This window comes from Chiloscyllium plagiosum, unplaced genomic scaffold (genome assembly GCF_037043375.1).
Source record: "Chiloscyllium plagiosum isolate Xiang-an unplaced genomic scaffold, Cpla_swu_hap1 HiC_scaffold_35, whole genome shotgun sequence".
Lineage (NCBI taxonomy): Eukaryota > Metazoa > Chordata > Chondrichthyes > Orectolobiformes > Hemiscylliidae > Chiloscyllium > Chiloscyllium plagiosum.
The window spans coordinates 60,401,722-60,419,725 of record NW_028270173.1 but is presented as its reverse complement, the minus strand read 5'-3'; the positions used below and the strand labels follow the sequence as shown (position 1 = coordinate 60,419,725).

Here is an 18,004-nt window from a genome sequence, read left to right as displayed (position 1 = left end):
GGTTTACAGAGTAGTGTGATGCCAACAGTGTGGGTTCAGTTCCCATCACCAGTTTGAGGTTACCATGAAGGACTCTCCTTCTCAACCTCTTCCCTCGCCTGAGATCTGGTGGCCCTCAGGCTAAATCCCCATCAGTTGCTTCTCTCTCTCTCTAATATGAAAGCAGCCCCTATGGTCTGGTAAGACTTTGGTGACACACACATGCATGTGCTGATCCCACAACTGCACATCATTGCTGCCTTGGATGCTGTGGGTCTTCTGCTTCTGATCTGCTGTCAAACACTTCTGAGGCCACACATCCCACACTGATGATGTCAATTTGAAATCCTCTGAGGATGAAGAATGTTATTTTCACACTCAAAATCTCTGTCAAACATTTACCAGGTGAACTGAGACAGCAGCTGCAATAAGTGAGGTTTTATTCAGATGGTACAAGTTTAAATCTGGAATTAATCTGCTGCTCAATGTCACTCCCGTTTCATCGGTCCACTTCCCAAGTTTCAGGAAATTCATATTGTTAACATTTGGAGCACTGTCCTCAAATCTTAATTGCATTTGACATCAGAAATCACATAAAATGACTAGGTACAGTGCATAAAGGAATTTATCAAAATATCCCCTCTTCTCATAACAAAAGGCAAAACATTCTGCAATATCATTTGCAAGTTATTTTACAGATATTGACCAGATATATCTCATATTTCACAGTCAGAGTTTGGGTATGCCTTGAATTGCACATAGAATCTTGAAAGTGTTCAGCTACATAGTCCGAAGTCATATCTCTGCAAATGAAGTAACATCACTTGCAAATGCTTTGGAGCAGAGAGAAGGAGTTTAAGAAACTTGACGTCAGACTTGACCATCACTCTTTCTCTCCAAACAGGGACTGGTTGAAAGGCTTGCAAGTAAAGACAATGTCGAGTTTCTCTTTTTCAATCTGTACACAGTGCTGTTCACTTTGTGTAAACCCTCTGGATACAAACACAGCGGGTTGTCCTCACTGCCTGGGGGTTACTCCAAGTCCTGTTTCACTGACATCACACTGCAGGGTGACTCCATTGTTACATCATAATCCCTCAGCACTGGTGATGTCATCACTAGTTGTTTGATGGGAGTGAAAGCTGCTTCCTGTTCTGTGTCCCAGTCCCACTGAACATCCTGCACAGTGAGACTGTGTACAGGTTCACATGTTTTCAATTTGTTGATGTTCTGAGACTTCTCACAACTGTGTGAAGGTATCAGTGTTGAACATATATGGATAGTGTTTCTTTCCAGTGTGAATGCATTGAGGTGCCAGGATCAATTTCTAATCGGGGTGAATCCAGTGGTGACTGGGGGGGGGGCTTAAACATGTCACAATTCCTTTATCATAAACCACAAGAGAGTGCATGGTTAATCTCCTGTGTGGATCCTTAGATGGCGCAGAAGTTTCGATGAAACCCGGAATGATTTGTCACACATGTCACACTTGAACGGTTTCTCCCCTGTGTGAATGCGTTGGTGTACATTGAGGCTCGATGACTGAGAGAATGATTTGTCACACACCTCGCATGTGAATGGTTTCTCGCCTGTGTGAATGCGTCTGTGTACGTGGAGGGCAGCTAAGTCCGAGAATGATTTGTAACACACCTCACACTTGGAAGGTTTCTCTCCAGTGTGAATGCGTTCATGTTTACGGAGGTGCAATGACTGTGAGAATGATTTCTCACATACCTCACAAGTGAATGGTTTCTCACTGGTGTGAATGCGTCGGTGTACGCGAAGACCTGCTAAGTCGGAGAATGATTTGTCACATTCCTCGCATACAAATGATTTTTCCCCTGTATGGATCCTCTGATGCCGCAGGAGTCTCGATGACTGTGAGAATGCTTTGTCACACTCCTCACATTGGAAAGGTTTCTCCCGTGTGGATACGTTTGTGCATGCGGAGATTCCCTGCTTCTGAGAATGATTTTGCACACATCTCACATTTGAATGGCTTCTCCTTGGTGTGAATGTGTTGGTGTGTACGGAGAGATGACGACAGCGAGAACAATTTGTCACATGCCTCACACTTGAATGGTTTCTCCCCCGTGTGAGTCCGTTGATGCATGCTGAGGTGCGATAATTGTGAAAATGATTTGTCACACTCCTTACATGTGAACGGTTTCTCCCCTGTGTGAATACGTTGGTGTACACGGAGGTGTGATGACACTGAGAATGATTTGTCACACTCCTTACAGGTGAATGGTTTTCTCCCTGTGTGAATGCGTTGGTGTGTCTGCAGGATCCCTAACTGAGAGAACGATTTGTCACACACCTCACAAATGAATGGTTTCTCTCCTGTGTGAATGCGCTGGTGTGTGCTTAAGTGTGATGATCTTGAGAATGATTTGTTACACATCCCACATGAGAAAGGTTTCTCCCCTGTGTGAATGCGTTGGTGTCTGCAGAGAGTCGACGATGATGGAAATGACTTATTACACATTTCACATGTGAATGCTTTCTCTCCAGTATGAACATGCTGGTGATAACTCAGGCCTGATGACTGGGCAAAGCACTTATTGCAAAGCTCACACTTAAATGGCTTTTTGCCAATGTAGTTCCACTGGTGATTCACTAGTGTTAACGTCTGTGTAAAGGCTGGATTGCAGACCTCAAAATTAAATGGTTTCTCTTCCATGTAGCTATTCTTGTGTTAACAGTCTTATAATAGATGATCCTGCGGTAGGTAAACCTCACACTTTAACACTCTCTCACCTGTTGGAATGAGTCAGTAGTTCTTGAGGCTCAATGAATGTCTGAGGCTCGATGAATGACTGAAGCTCTCACCACACTTGTAGCCACTTCCTCTTCCTCCCAGCCTCACCCTGACTGATCACCCATAGCCGAACCTTCAGAAAGGTTGGTTCTATGGAAGGCTCCACACCACTGACAGTTTCAGATCCAATGATATGTCAAAGCTCCCCTGACCTGACCGATTTTCAGATGGCGGTTTTACTGCCCAACCTTCTCAGTGTTGACCAATACTGTGAAGGGACGGGATGTCTTCCCACAGGTGTGCAGTTGTTCCTTCGGTGATAGGCAGGATCTATCTGTGGTGTCTATCTTCTCTGTATTCTCTGGTGCAGTACAATGCAATCATTCTGTAAAACAGGAAAAGGAAACATAATTTCCTCCAATTCATTCTTCTCCTTTGCTAAAAGGGTGGACTCCTGATTTATGTTTAATTTATATGTCCACAGGATTTGTGCATGACTGACTTGGGACAGTATTTATTGCCCATCTGAAACTGCACTGAGGTAGGTGGATTCAGCCACCTTTTTGATTTTGTGCATTCATTGTACTGTAAGGACACACAAAGTGCTGTTAGGAAGGGAGGTCAAGAACATTGACTCAGCTACAATGAAGGCATGGCAATATAGTTCCATGTAAGCATGGTTGGGGAAATTACAATTGATGGTGTTTTCATGCATCTGCTTCCTTGTCCTTCTAGAGGTGATAGAGATAATGGGTTTGGTAGGTCCTCACAAATGAGATACTGTTATGCATCTTGTGGATGCTATATGCTGCTGCCACTGTGCATCTCTGCTGAAGTGAGTCAATGTTTAAGGTGGTAGCTGGGATTTCTATCATGGGGTTGCTTTATGCTGGTTGGTGTCTGGCATCTTGGGTGTTGCTGGCAATGCCCTTAGCCAGGTAAGTGGGGAGTATTCCATCACACTCCTTATTTGTACCTTGTAAATAGCGGACAGGTTTTGGGGAGTTGGGAGGTGAGTTACTTGTTGCAGGATTCCTTGTCTCTGACCTGCTCTTGTGGTCACAGTATTTATCTGGCTGGTCAAGTTCAAGTTCTGGTCATTGGTAGCCCTTAGGATGTTGATTGTGGGGATTTAACTATGGCAATGCCATTAAATTTCAAGGTCAAATTCTCTCCTGTGGAGATGGTCATTGCCTGGCTTGTGTGTCATGAATGTTACTTATCTGTTACTTGCCACCTGTTGTGTCAAGCCTGAATGTTATTCAGGTCTTTCTGCACATCAATGCAGTCGGCTTTTGTATCTGGGGAGTTGCAAATGATGCTCAACATTGTGGAATCATCAGCGAACATTCCCACTTCTGATCATAAGGAACTTTGGAATTAAGTCCTGGGGCTCAGATGACTACCTCATCAACCACAGTCACCTATCAGTGAGCTAGGAATGACTCCAAGCAATGGAGTGTTATTCCACCTTTTTTCCCATTGACTCCAGTTTTGTCAAGGCTCCTTGATGTCAGACTTGGTCAAATGCTGCCTTGGTATTTGGGCCATCATTCTCATGTTATCTCTTGAGTTCAGCACTTTTGTCCACTTTTGAACCAAGTGTAATGAGGTCAGAAGCCAAGTAATGCAGGAAGTCTAAGTGAGCATCAGTGTTTACATTACTGTTTTCTAAATTCTGCTGATAGCAATGTCAATGGCACCTATTGTCACTTTGATGATGACAGGGAGTAGATTGATGAGGCAATAATTTGCATGATTGATTTGTGTAGACAGGCTTTATAGAGTCATAGTGTCATAGAGATGAACAGCATGGAAACAGACCCTTCGGTCCAACCCGTCCATGCTAACCAGATATCCCAACCCAATCTAGTCCCACCTGCCAGCACCCGGCTCATATCCCTCCAAACCCTTCCTATTCATATACTCATCCAAGTGCCTTTTAAATGTTGCAATTGTACCAGCCTCCACCACTTCCTCTGGCAGCTCATTCCATACACGTACCACCCTCTGCGTGAAAACGTTGCCCCATAGGTCCCTTTTATATCTTTCCTCTCTCACCCTAAACTTATGCCCTCTCGTTCTGGACTCTCCCACCCCAGGGAAAAGACTTTGTCTATTTATTTTATCCATGCCCCTCATAATTTTGTAAACCTCTACTGGGTAATTTTGCACATTCTTGGGTAGATAGCACCGTTGTGGGTGTACTGGAACAGATTGGAAAGGGTTGCAGCTGGCACTCAGCACAGACTTTCAGTACATGTAAGATGTGTGTCTCCTGAGAGAACTTAACAGGGTGAATGCTGAAAGGGTTGTGGCAGAGACTTTGTGTCATGATTTAGAAAGAAGTCTGCCTTTCACAATAGAAATGTTTTCTCTCAAAGGGTTCTTTGTCTGTGAATTCCCTTTCCTGTGAGAGCAGCAGAGGCAGAGCCATTGCATATTTTTAATGCAGAGTTTGATAAACTTTTTTTCACTAACAATGGAATCAGAGGCTATGAGGCATTAGCAGTAACGTATACTTTTTATCAGATCAGACATTATCTGATTGAATGGTGGAGCATGTTCGAGGAGCTGAATAGCATGTTCTGGCACACAAGATGTCCTCTTTTGTAGATTCACCAGGTTGACATTTTTAGGAATGCCTGATGCTGCTCCTGACACACCTTGCTGCACTGTCCATTGAATCAGTGGTGATCCCTGGTTTGATGGTAATGGCAGAGTAAGGATATATGATGTACAGATTGTGGTTGTCCCTCAGTGCCTTCTAGATACATAGTTTTTAGTTATTAGATCATTCAAAATCTATCCTGTTCAGCATACTGTTAGTGCCAAATTGCACAATGCAAGATTTACTTAAGGTGAGATTCTGCCTCCATAAGAACTGATTGAAAACCATTCTTCGTCAAAGCCCAGGAGATGGTGGTGCAGCTTACCTAGGCTGGGGAGAACGCGGTACAGGCAGTACTGATATCTGGTATCTGGGACAGGAGGTTCCAATGATAGGAAAGTGGGAGCTCACGAATGGATTTAAATATAGAGGCAACATCCAGATCCCAATAGACAGACAGAACTAACCATCTGTAGTCCATAGGACAATAAACAGCTCCCAACACACAGAACCCAACAATAGGAAATCATGAAGAATACTCAAACACTCTGCACCTCCCAGATAATGACGCCTCACCTTCTCATATTCAGGAATTAGCCATCAACAAAACTCAGCCTGGAAATCAGAGGGAAATGCTTCCAATAAACACACTCAATATCCAACACACAGCTCCAGTCAAACAGCTCAGCACAAAGAATCGAGTAAACAGCTCTCTCAGCTGGATCTTCTCACACAGCATAAGGGACATTTCCACCCCTGATTACCCACAGGATAGTCAGACTGCCTGAAGATTGGTGTGGATATTATGGGATACAATTTGTATAAAAGCTGCTCCTTCACTCACCATCTCCTCACTTGGTTTTCAGTCCCTATAGGAAGTGAACCAGCTCTGGAAGAAGAAGAGGAGACAATGGGCAGAGTGGGTGGGCTCTCTGATTGACGTCTCTCACAGTCAATCCAAATATTTCTGGAGCAACATGAGTTTCCTGAAACTTGGGAAACTGACCGGGAAATGGAGGTGACTTTGAGCAGCAGATCAGGTGGAGATTTAAACTTGTCACTGTCCCATCTGAATAAAACCTCACTTATTGCAACTGCTGTCTAAGTTCTCCTGGTAAATATTTCACAGAGATTTCTAATTCTAAGAGAGAAAGGAGTAGACTTTCAAACTGACATCAGTGTGGGATGTCCAATGTGTGTGTTTTACAGCAGTCCAGAAGAGGAAACTCCACAGCGTCCAAGGCAGTGATGATGCACAGTGGTGGGATCATGACATGCACAGTATAGATGGGCACAGGAAGGAGTGACATTTGAGACCAAAGGAGATTTTGGCACCTGGAGTGACTCTGTGTTCTGGGCACACCTGTATTTGGAGAGTTAACTTAGCTGAGGGACTTTGACTGGAGGGCTGACTGTTCTTTCACTCTGCAGCAGACATTTCTGTGATCCTTTTGACCTTGCCTGATGACACACTCGTTGCATGATATTTCACTTCGCCCCTCACCTCTCACCCAACAAATGTCCCCTTTCACAATTTATAGGTGACTTCACATTGAAGATCTTTGATGAGGAATGGTGGGTTAGGACCATTGCTCGCAAGACTTGATGGCTCAAGATTATAGGAAAAGGGATGAAAGTAGCAGATTCAAAGGAGAGAGGAACAACATCTGAAGAGAGAAATTCAGGAACAGTTTTGACTTACATGGATGACTCATACCTGCATCAGGATCAAGACTCACCTGCCTCAATCACCCTGACTTGCCTGTACTCCTGATCTCAAAGTCATCAGATGGTGCATTTCTGAGCAGGCCAAGGGAAAATAAGGGAAGTTTTCCAGACACAGCACATCTTACAGTTGGAGAGTGCATTGCAGCTCAGTCTCTTTGAGAAAAACCAGGATTGTCAGAGGGGAGATGGTTGTTCTGGAGTGTGGCTGTTCTTGAGCCTACGGTATTTAGGATGTTTGTTTTATTTTGGTTGACCTGAGGATCCTCTGCCAGTATCAAAGTCGTAGGTTGTTGCTCAATCCTGCAGTCTAACCACTTTTCTCCATCAGTTTCCCTTCTCCTGACTTCAAGGACTTTACCAGTTTTCACAACTTTAAAAACCTAGACATAAAGACAACACTTTGTAGAATTCTTTGAGGAAGTAACGAGCAGGTTAGATCAAGGAGGGCCAATGTCAAGAAGCCTTTGACAAGGTACTGCACTTGAGATAAGGGCCAGTTGCCAGTGTGGATAGAAGCCTGGCTGTCTGGCAGAAAGCAAAAATTGGGTTAAAAGAGTCCTTCTCAGGATGGCAGCCAGTGACGAGTGGTGTTTGGCAAGGCTCAGTGTTGGGACTATAACTTTTCGCTTTATACATTAACGATCTAAAGGGAGGAACTGAAATGAGAGCATTCTGGCTAAGTTTGCAGGTGATACAAAGATAGATAGAGGGACAGGTAGCATTGAGGAGGTTGCAGAAAAATGTTGACAGGTTAGGAGAGTGGGCAAAGAAGTGTCAGATGGAGTACAACATGGGAAAGTGTGAGGTCATGCACTTTGGTAGGAAGAATATAGGCAGGAACTATTTTCTAAATGGGGAGAAATTTCAGAAGTCTGTAGTGCAAAGAGACTTGGGAGTTCTCGTCCAGGATTCTCTCAAAGTAACCCTGCAGGTTGAGTCAAGAGTGAGGCAGACAAATGCAATGATGGCATTTACTTTGAGAGGACTTGAATATAAAAGCAGGGATGTGCTTCAGAGTCTCTATAAGGCTCTAGTCAGACACATTTCGAGTACTGTGCACAGTTCTGGGCCCCATACCTCAGGAAGGATGTACTGACCCTGGAGCATATTCAGAGGAGGCTCATGAGAATGGTCCCAGGAATGTAAACCTTAACATATGAGGAACGTTTGAGTATTCTGGGTCTATACCCGATGGAGTTTAGAAGGATGAGGGGAGATCTAATTGAAACATACAGAATACTGAATGGCCTGAACAGAGTAGATGTTGGGAAGAGAGACCGGGACCCGAGGGCACAGCCTTAGAGTAAATGGAAGACCTTTTAGAATGGAGATAAGGAGAAACTTCTCCAGCCAGAGAGTGGTGAACCTGTGGAAATCACTGCCATAGGAGGCTGTGGAGACCAGGTCATTGAGTATATTTAAGACTGAGATAGATCGGTTCTTGAGTATCAAGAGGATCAAGGGTTACAGGGAGAGGAGGGAGAATGGGGTCGAGAAACTTATCAGCTATGATTGAATGGCAGTGCAGACTTGTTGGGCTGAATGGCCTAATTTCTGCTCCTCTGTCTTATGGTCTAACACTGACCTGAAGCTCTAACAAGATCCCACTTTAAATCAAATCAAACTTTCAGGCTGACAGTTTACAGAGAGAAAAGCATCCTTTGGACTTAACAGTTTCAAAACTGATCTCATCGAACAGAGTATTAGAGGTTGTTGTCAGTTGTGGCTTAGTTAGCACTCTCATCCCTGAGGTAGAACTTTGTGGGTTTTTGGCTCCCTGCAGAAACTTGAGCACTGAGACTCTCAGAGTCATACATGTCACTGCTCTTGGGAACATACAATTTATAAAATCAGTTACTTACAACCCTTCACCTCATTGGCTCTAATGTGCTTTTTGATGATGCACTAAAGTTATGAAAGTTGATACGTTAATACAAGATTTCCTTTCTTATGATTATGGATGCTTCATGAGAAATGTAAATTATAAACCCCTGGATGTATAAAGCTCATAGTGACATTGACAAACATATTGCACATACCAGACTTACTGTAGGATTGCACGTATTTCAGTGAATAGGAACACATCAGGCTAAGAAATGTGGTCACTTGGCTGAAGCTAAACAGTGAATTTATTGGAAGATATACATCTATAGAGAAGATTGAAAAAGCAACAAACAACAAGACAACATCTACCGTAAATCAAAGTACAAATCAACCAAAATAACAATGCATTTGAAAATGACTCAAGATCTCTCCCAGAAGATGAAATGAAACTTGGAACAGCATAAGGTGAACATGTCAGTTATTACACTGAGGTACGATGGACTGAGTAAACTCAGATCTGTCAGAACTTGTTTAGATCAGATTCCCTACAGTATGGAAACAGGCCCCGCAGCCCAACAAGTCTACACCAACCCTCTGAAGGATAACCCACCCAGACCCATTCCCCCTAACTAATGCATCTAACACTATGGGCAATTTAGCATGGCCAATTCACCTGACCTGCACATCTTTGGACTGTGGGAGGAAACCGGAGCACTCGGAGGAAACCCACGCCGACACGGGGAGAATGTGCAAACTCCACACAGACAGTCACCCGAGGTGGGAATTGAACCCGGTCCCTGGCGCTGTGAGGCAGCAGTGCTAACCACTGAGCCACTCTGCCTCCCATACTCCCTCTCCCTTACTCAGGATAGTATCCTCCCACACAGGTGAGTACAGACATTCCCCATAGTATTAGTCAAACACCCGTCATCTGAAGAGGGTCTATCTATCATTCTTATCCCCAACGAAAGCAGGCTCCAATTCTACACCTTACCAACTCCCAAGACTTGCAAGCACAATGTTCACCACATTAGAATTGGATCCGGGCTGTTCAGCGGTGGGTTTAGGAAGTGTCAGGAAGGCAGGTAGTGTAAGACCCCTGAATGTATCTCACTCTCTAACCAGTATTGAGCTCTGAATCCTGATCACAGTAATGGGCGACCTGGCGTGTCCATAGCACCACAGCTGCCTCAGCTGTACAGGGAGGTCCACAGAAGACTGGAAGAGCAATCATGACAGGAGGCTTGATAGTTCTGGGAACAAACAAATGTTTCTGTCCACGATGGTATGTTACATCTATGGTGTCAGGGTCAAGGATGTCAGTGAACAACACTAAGTGGTATTTGGGTTATGTTCAGGGCTCAGATAATTGTATCTGAAGGTTTAGGTGGAGCTATGTAGAAGGACAAAGAAACAATTCATAATACAAATAATTAACTGGGGGAGAACCGACTGCAAAGAGATAATTACAGATCTGACCATATAGATTTTAATAAAAGAATGTCAGAAGAAATGGTAACTGAACAATGGATGGTTTTAAAGAGGAATTAGTTCAGGTACAATCAAGATATAGAGAGTAGAAATTGTGGTGATACTAGCCAGTCAGGAGTGGTGTCAGCTTTGTACAAAGTACACCCTCTTCAAACAACGCACTTGGCGATAAACTCAACTGTCAGTCAGGTCAGTGGGTTTAACATTGGTGATTTGGAAGCTTCTAAAAATGACAGTTCAGGACAAAATGAAATCACTTGGACAAATTCAGATTAATGAAAGGAAACCAGCACAAATATGTTCACAGTAAATTGTACTGAACTCGCTTCCTTGAGTTTGATAAAGTGCAAGACAAACGATTTGTCAGCAAAGTTAGAGGTCAGAGAATAAAATAAGAGAAGTAAATATAAACAGGCCAAGTGATGGAAAACACTTAATGGATGTTTCCTGGATGGAAGGATGGTTTATTGCTGCATCTCCCAGGGGTCAGTTAGGAACCCTGCTCTTCCTAATATAAATTAATGAGCTAGGTCTTGGTATGCACACAACAATTTCAATACTTACAGGTGATACAAAATTTGGGAGATGATGTGAACTGTGAGGAGTGTAGCTGTTGCCACTGATGGACAAGTGTCAGATAAAAGTTAATGCAGTGAAGTATCAAGTGATTTATTTTGGTTGAAGGAGCTCATATAAAATAAAGGCACAATTCTTAAGGAGGGGCCGGAGCAGAAGGATCTGGGTTTACCTGGGCACAAATCATTGAAGCTGGTTGAGAGAGTGGTTAATAAAGCCTGGACTTTATCAACATGGACTTTGAGTACAAAAACAAAGAATTGTATGTTTGAACTGTGTAAAACTGTGTTGAGCCCCTACTGGAGTACTCCAACCAGTTTGGGCACCACACTTTAGGAAGGATGTGAAGATATTAGGGAAGGTGCAGAAAAAATTGAAGGGAATTTAGTCGCGGGGATGAGGACACAGATGGATTGAGAAATTAGAGCTGTTTTCCTTGGAGAAGGTTAAGAGGAGATTTGATAGATGTTTTAAATATCATGGAAAGTTTGGACAGAGCAGATACTCCTGAAAGAGACAGTGTTTTGGAATGGCAGCTGCCCTGTGTGATCACTGGAGGACAGACAACACAGACAGCTCTCAGTGCAATGGAAGCAGGTGACCCCAGCTACAAGGTCATGTAGATTCATTAGTATATCGTGAGAAGGGGCAAAACAATCCCAACACATCACACTGGTAGGGTTTGTGTCCATGTGACATCAGAGACTCTGACACAAGGGGTCTTCCCCAGGGGTAAAGGTCATGAGTTGGAATTTTGGGATTGCACTCTCTGAGGTAGCTATGGCCAGCTCTCCTTCCCAATCTCTCCCAGGTCCTCCTTCAGCCTGCCAATCCCCCATTCCCCAGACCACTCACTGACGGGTTGCGGCAATTTTCAACTCTCAAAATGGGTTACAATCGTAAAAGCTTTGAAAAGCACTGCTGTGAGAGATTCAACAATTGTGTGGAGTCTTCATGGCGGAACTAACACAGATAAAAAAACTCCTTCATTTCTCATCAATGTGACGCCGTTGATGTTTTAGCAAATTGGAGATTTAGTGAAAGAATTTTCATAAACTCCTCAGCTGAAAGATCACTCCCGTGTGAATCCTCTGAAGACGCAGGTGGTACGAGGACCTCGAGAAAGATTTGTCACACACCTCACATGGGAATTGTTTCTCCCCCGTGTGAATACGCCGGTGATCCACAAGGGTCGATAACTGTCTGAAGGCTCGGTCACACAGGTCACATTTGAAGGGTTTCTCTCCTGTGTGAATCCTCTGGTGCCTCAGGAGATCAGAGGACTGGATGAAAGACATTTCACAAGCCCCACATTGGAAGGGTTTCTCTCCAGTGTGAATCATCTGGTGTATCAGGAGGCTTGAAGATCTCACAAAAGCTTTACCACAAACCTCACACTTGAAGGGTTTCTCCCCTGTGTGGATCTTCTGATGGACCAGAAGACTCCCTAACTGTGAAAAGGATTTATCACACACTTCACACTTGACTGGTTTCTCCCCGGTGTGAATACGTTGGTGTGCACGTAGTGTCGATAACTGTGCAAATGATTTATCACACACCTCACATGTGAATGGTTTCTCTCCAGTGTGAACACGTTGATGTACACCGAGTGATGATGAGTCCAAGAATGATTTGTTGCACACATCACATTTGAATGGTTTCTCTCCTGTGTGAATGCGTTGGTGTTCACGGAGAGTGGATGAATGTGAGAATAATTTATTACACACGTTGCAATTGAATGGTCTCTCCCCTGTGTGAATGCGCCGGTGTGTGTGAAGGGTTGATAACTGTGCAAAGGATTGGTCACATGTGAAGGGTTTCTCTCCGGTGTGTGTGTGTGCGTCGGTGCCTGTGGAGGTTCCACGATTTCGAGAATGCCTTTTCACACAACTCACACCTGAATAGTTTCTCATCTCCTTGAATATGTTGATGATTCATGACTGTTGATGTCTGTGTGCAATCCTGGTCATGTTCCTCATACTCAACTGGTTTCTCGTTCATGTCGTTGTGCAGTTTTTCCTTGGATGATAGTTTGGATCGATCTGTGCTGTGCACCCTCTGGTGTAGTACAGTGCAATCCTTCTGTAAAACAGGAAAAGGAAACATGATTTCCTCCAACTCCCTCTCCTCTTTTGCTGAAGGGGCTGACTACTCATTGAGAGATTGTTCCACAGTGAGTGGGTGGGATAAGATACAAGTCCTTTCTTCTTCCTCACTTGACTGTCACACACCCTCTATTTCCAACAGAGACACTGGACCAGGAGCAGACAATGTGGCTCCTTTCTTTCCTCCACTCAGACCCATCTTCCCAGATACCACGAGTGCAACGGAAAAGACAGTCGGGGGGGAGGGTAAAATGTATTTTCAATTCACTACGAGCTTGATTAAAGCTGCTGATGACCAGTTTTACCTTTGGACCATGTGTTTAATGTAAAAAAGGACTCTGGAGAAATTTTAATTCAATGGAGAGTTGAAATTTCTTCCCTCGTTTTACAAAATGACTTGAAGAAAACTCACTGGGTAGGAGGTGCTGGGAGCTGAAGGAAATATTGCTTTAGTGCAGTTGATTTATCTTGGAAATTAGATGCACTGCATTCACTCAGACTGTCCATCCCAAATTCAGCCATCAGCTACAGTGGGCAAAATTGTCAAATCCAAGCTCAGGCTTTTGGGAAAGGTCAAGGACTTAAGGTAAAATCTTTAAAGAATATCTTAAAGGATTCTTCAACAAATGTATCCCTAAGTTTGGCAGCTGAACTGTTATAGAGATTAGGGAGATAGAGAGGGGCAAAGTCATGGAGGAATTTGAAAACAAGGAAGAAATTTTTAAAACTAAGGTGTTGCTTAGGCGTTCCTGTAACCAGAAACCAATGTAGATCAGTGAGCACAGGGGTGATTGATTAATGGATCTTGATGTCAGTTAGGACCGCAGCAGCAGTTGTGGAAATGCTCAGGTTTATAGAGTAAGATATGACAGCACAGGAAAACATTGAAATAATTCAGTCTAAAGCCTACAGAGATGTGGATGAGGCTTGCAGCAGTAAATGGGCTGAGGCAGAGTGTTACTGGTGCCTCCTGTGAGTGAATCTTGTCCCTTTCCTGTTCACCCTGTTCTTGACAACAGTGTGAATGACAGTGAGAACCAAGGGCGGTAATGGAGAACCCTTCACAGGATCAAACACAGACATCAAATAATCCAGCATAAAGGGAGTGAGGCAGAACCACAAGTCAGAGGAGCCGCCTTTCAGAAGAGATTTTAAAATAGGCCCTTCTGCTCTCTCTGCAGTGCATGTAAAAGATCCCAATGCACTGTTTTACAGGAGAACAGGAAGTTACCCCTGGTGTCCTGGCCAACACTAATCTCTCAGTCATCACCAGTAAAGAAAATGTTCTGGTCATTATCAAATAGCTGAGTCTGGCAGCTTATTGTATGCATATTGACTGTCATATTTCCTGCATTGAAACAGCTCACTACAAGTGTACTTTGTTGGCTGTAACATTCTTTTGGGTCTGGTGGTTGCAAAAGTCATTGTTTTCTTCTCTGAGGAGGTTACAGTCTTATATCTTGGAAGGATTTGAAAAGACAGGAAAAGTCACAGACAGAACTGACCATTCCCAGTTCATAGGATAATCACCAGCTCCCAATGCACACACACTCAACAAAATCTGTAAGAATCCTCAGGCACTCTGCACCTCCAGATAATTAAACCTCACCCTCCCATATTCAGGAATGAGCCATCAACAAAGCTCAGCCTGGAAATCAGAGGGAAATGCTTCCAATAAACACACTCAATATCCAACACACAGCTCCAGTCAAACAGTTCAGCACAAAGCACCGAGTAAACAGCTCTCTCAGCTGGATCTTCTCACACAGCATAAGGGACATTTCCACCCCTGACTGCCCACAGGATAGTCAGACTGCCTGAAGATTGGTGTGGATATTATGGGATACAATTTGTATAAAAGCTGCTCCTTCACTCACCATCTCCTCATTTGGTTTTCAGTCCCTATAGGAAGTGAACCAGCTCTGGAAGAGAAAGAGGAGACAATGGGCAGAGTGGGTGGGCTCTCTGATTGACGTCTCTCACAGTCAATCCAAATATTTCTGGAGCAACATGAAACTGGGAAACTGACCGGGGAAAGGCGTTATGGACTAGACCAAAACACCCTCAAAATATATTAAGAAGGTAGCCTAAACCCTAACATTTTCTTATTTTAAAGGCAAGAGCCAGCCGTTGCATTCCATATGTAATTCGTTTGGACAAAGTTTTAGATTAGAAGCAAAACACACTTTATTCATACACTATCATTATGCAACAAAGGAAAGAAGAAATTCGAACAACATAACTCTATATTAGATTATGAACTACTCTTGATTAACGGTTTGGATATAGTAACAACCCATAAACACACACTTGGATAAATACAAGTTCAGAAAACAGTTTGTCACAAAGGCAATTCCCCAGTCCAGGAGGAGGAACATCAAGTGAAAACTCAGAGAGCGTAGCAGAAAGAGATGTACTGCAGCGTCCTAACCCGACTTCAAGACCCAATAACTGCTACTGAAAACTAAAACTAAAAATCTTGGCCCTGTGGGAGCTTGCCTTACCATTCAGGCTGCTTGTATTGTTCCAACTTCAAAAACACTCAAGGCCTCACAAGCTGTTGTGTTTATAGGTTTTCAATAGACTGCTCGTCATCCCTGACTTAAAACCTCTCTTCAAACAAAAAACCCAGCCATGGTATCGTCACAAAGGGATGTGACTTTGAGCAGCAGATCAGGTGGGGATTTAAACTTGTCATTGTCCCATCTGAATAAAAACCTCACTTATTGCAGCTGCTGTCTCAGCTCCCCAGTAAACAATTGAAAGAGATTTCTATGTGGGAATAGCATTCTTTATACTTGAAGGCTTTCAGCATCAGTGTGGGATGTGTAGCCTTGGAGATGTTTGACAACAGATGAGAAAAGGAAGACCCACAGCACAGAGGGACACGGAGATTACAGATTAATCAGGTGCTGAGCGAGAGTCACTGTGACAGGTACAGTGAGTTGAGGCGCGTTGTAGCAGTCTCTCCCATGCGTGGATATGTAATATTTCTGTCATGTCCAGCGGTCTCCTACTGTGAATATTCAGCTGCCTGTAAGTCCAATTTTCTATGTTCAATGTTCTTCTCATCTGTTTCCTCTTCTGGGATGTCCTGACCAAGTCATTTCTCCTGGATTGTCCCTGTTGAGAGTGATATTGTTCAGTATGCAGTTCACTAGGATGATAGTGGCCGTTCTTTCTGTGCTGTGATCCATCCCCCAGTGCAACTGGTACCTACAATAATTCTTCAACATCACACTTGCTTCTATCTGTGAGCTGCCTCAGAGAGACACAGGCATCAATAAACAACATTGTGTGGTACCTTAATGTGTGGTACATGAAATGGTGGCAGCAGCCATGCAAGGGACAGATTTCTTTCCTAATCAGCTGACCAGTTCACTCATCCACCTTCCCTGAATATGGGTGTGATGTCCAAGTGTTTTTTTAACTCACTCATGTAGGGTGTGGGCATCACTATTTGGCCCAGTTTATTGCCTGTCCCCAGTTGTTCTCAAGAAGATGGTGGTGAGCTGCCCTCATGAACCGCTGCAGTCCACATACTGTAAATATATTCCCAATGCTGTTATGAAGGGAATTCCAGGATTTTGACCCAGTGACAGTGAAAGAACGGTGATAAATTTCCAAGTCAAGACGGTGAGTTCTGTGGAGAGGAACCTGTAGGTGGTGGTGTTCCCATCTATGTGCTGCCCTTGTCCTTCTAGATGCAAGTGGTTGTGGGTTTGGAAGGTGCTATCTAAGAATCTGTAGCAAATTTCTGCAGTGCATTTATAGTTAGTACACATTGCTGTTGCTGAGCATCAGTAGTGGACAGAATCAATATTTGTGAATGTGGTGCCAATCAAGTGGGCTACTTTGGCCTGGATAATTGTCTTGCTTCTTGAGTGTTGTTGGTGAGCACTCATTCAGGCAAGTGGAGAATTTCTATCACACCCCTGACTTGCGCCTTGTAGATGGTGGACATGCATAGGGAAGTCAGGTGAGTTACTTGCCACAGTATTCCTAGCTTCTGACCTGTTGTAGTAGCCACTGTATTTATATGGTGAATCCAGTTGAGTTTCTGGTCAATGGTAACCTCCAGGATGTTGACAGTGGGAGATTCAGTGCTAGTAATGCCATTGAATGTCAAGCAGCAGTGTTTAGATCATCTCTTGTCAGAGATGGTCATTACTTGGCATTTGTATGACTCAAGTTTTAATTGCCATTTGTCGGCCCAAGCCTGTTCTGTTGCACTTGAACATGGACTGCTTTAGTATCTGAGAAGTCATGAATGGTGTTAAAAATTGTGCAATCTTCAGCAAACATCCACTGTTTGACCTGATGGTGGAGGCAGATTATCAGATAGAAGATAGTTGAACCAAGGACACTACCCTGACGATCTCCTGCAGGTGTTTTGAAGCTGAGATGACTGACCTCTAACAACAATAAACATCCTCCTGGGTGACAGTTAATGACACCAATCAGTGTGGAGTTTTCCCCCTGCTATCCATTAATGCCAGCTGTGCTAAAGATCCTTGATGGCACACTTGGTCAAATGTGGCCTTGATGTCAAGGGCTGTCACTCTGATCTCACCAATGGAAATCATTTTTGTCCTTATTTGAACCAAGGTTGCAATGAGGTCAGGAACTGAGTGGCCCTGACGGAACCCAAATAGGGAGTCACTGAACAGGTTGTTGCTGAGCAGTTGCTGCTTGATGACCCCTTCCATCACTTTCCTGATGGTTGAGAGAAGACTCATGGAGAGGTAGTTAGCTGGATTGGATTTGTTTTGATATTTTGTACAAGACGTACCTGGGAGATTTTCCACATTGTTGAGTAGATGCCAGGGTTGTAACTGTACTGAAAAAGCTTAGCTAGGGGTTGCAAGTTTTTCATTGTTTAATCATAGAATCTCTACAGTGTGAAAACAGGCCATTAGACCCAACAAG

The 18,004-nt window shown here is 43.7% G+C and overlaps 1 protein-coding gene and 1 pseudogene across 1 annotated transcript in view; both read right to left on the bottom strand.

Moving 5' to 3' along the window:
- Nucleotides 1-384: 384 nt before the first annotated feature.
- On the bottom strand, nucleotides 385-3,060 carry LOC122541596 (uncharacterized; annotated as a pseudogene).
- A 6,130-nt stretch (nucleotides 3,061-9,190) lies between these two features.
- The window catches only part of LOC122541202 (uncharacterized), a 35,499-nt gene continuing 26,685 nt past the window's right edge, over nucleotides 9,191-18,004 (bottom strand). The window contains 2 exon segments of the mRNA XM_087978804.1: nucleotides 9,191-12,808; nucleotides 12,810-12,867. Of these exon segments, the coding sequence (XP_087834930.1) occupies nucleotides 12,020-12,808; nucleotides 12,810-12,867 (847 nt within the window). The 3' untranslated portion in view covers nucleotides 9,191-12,019.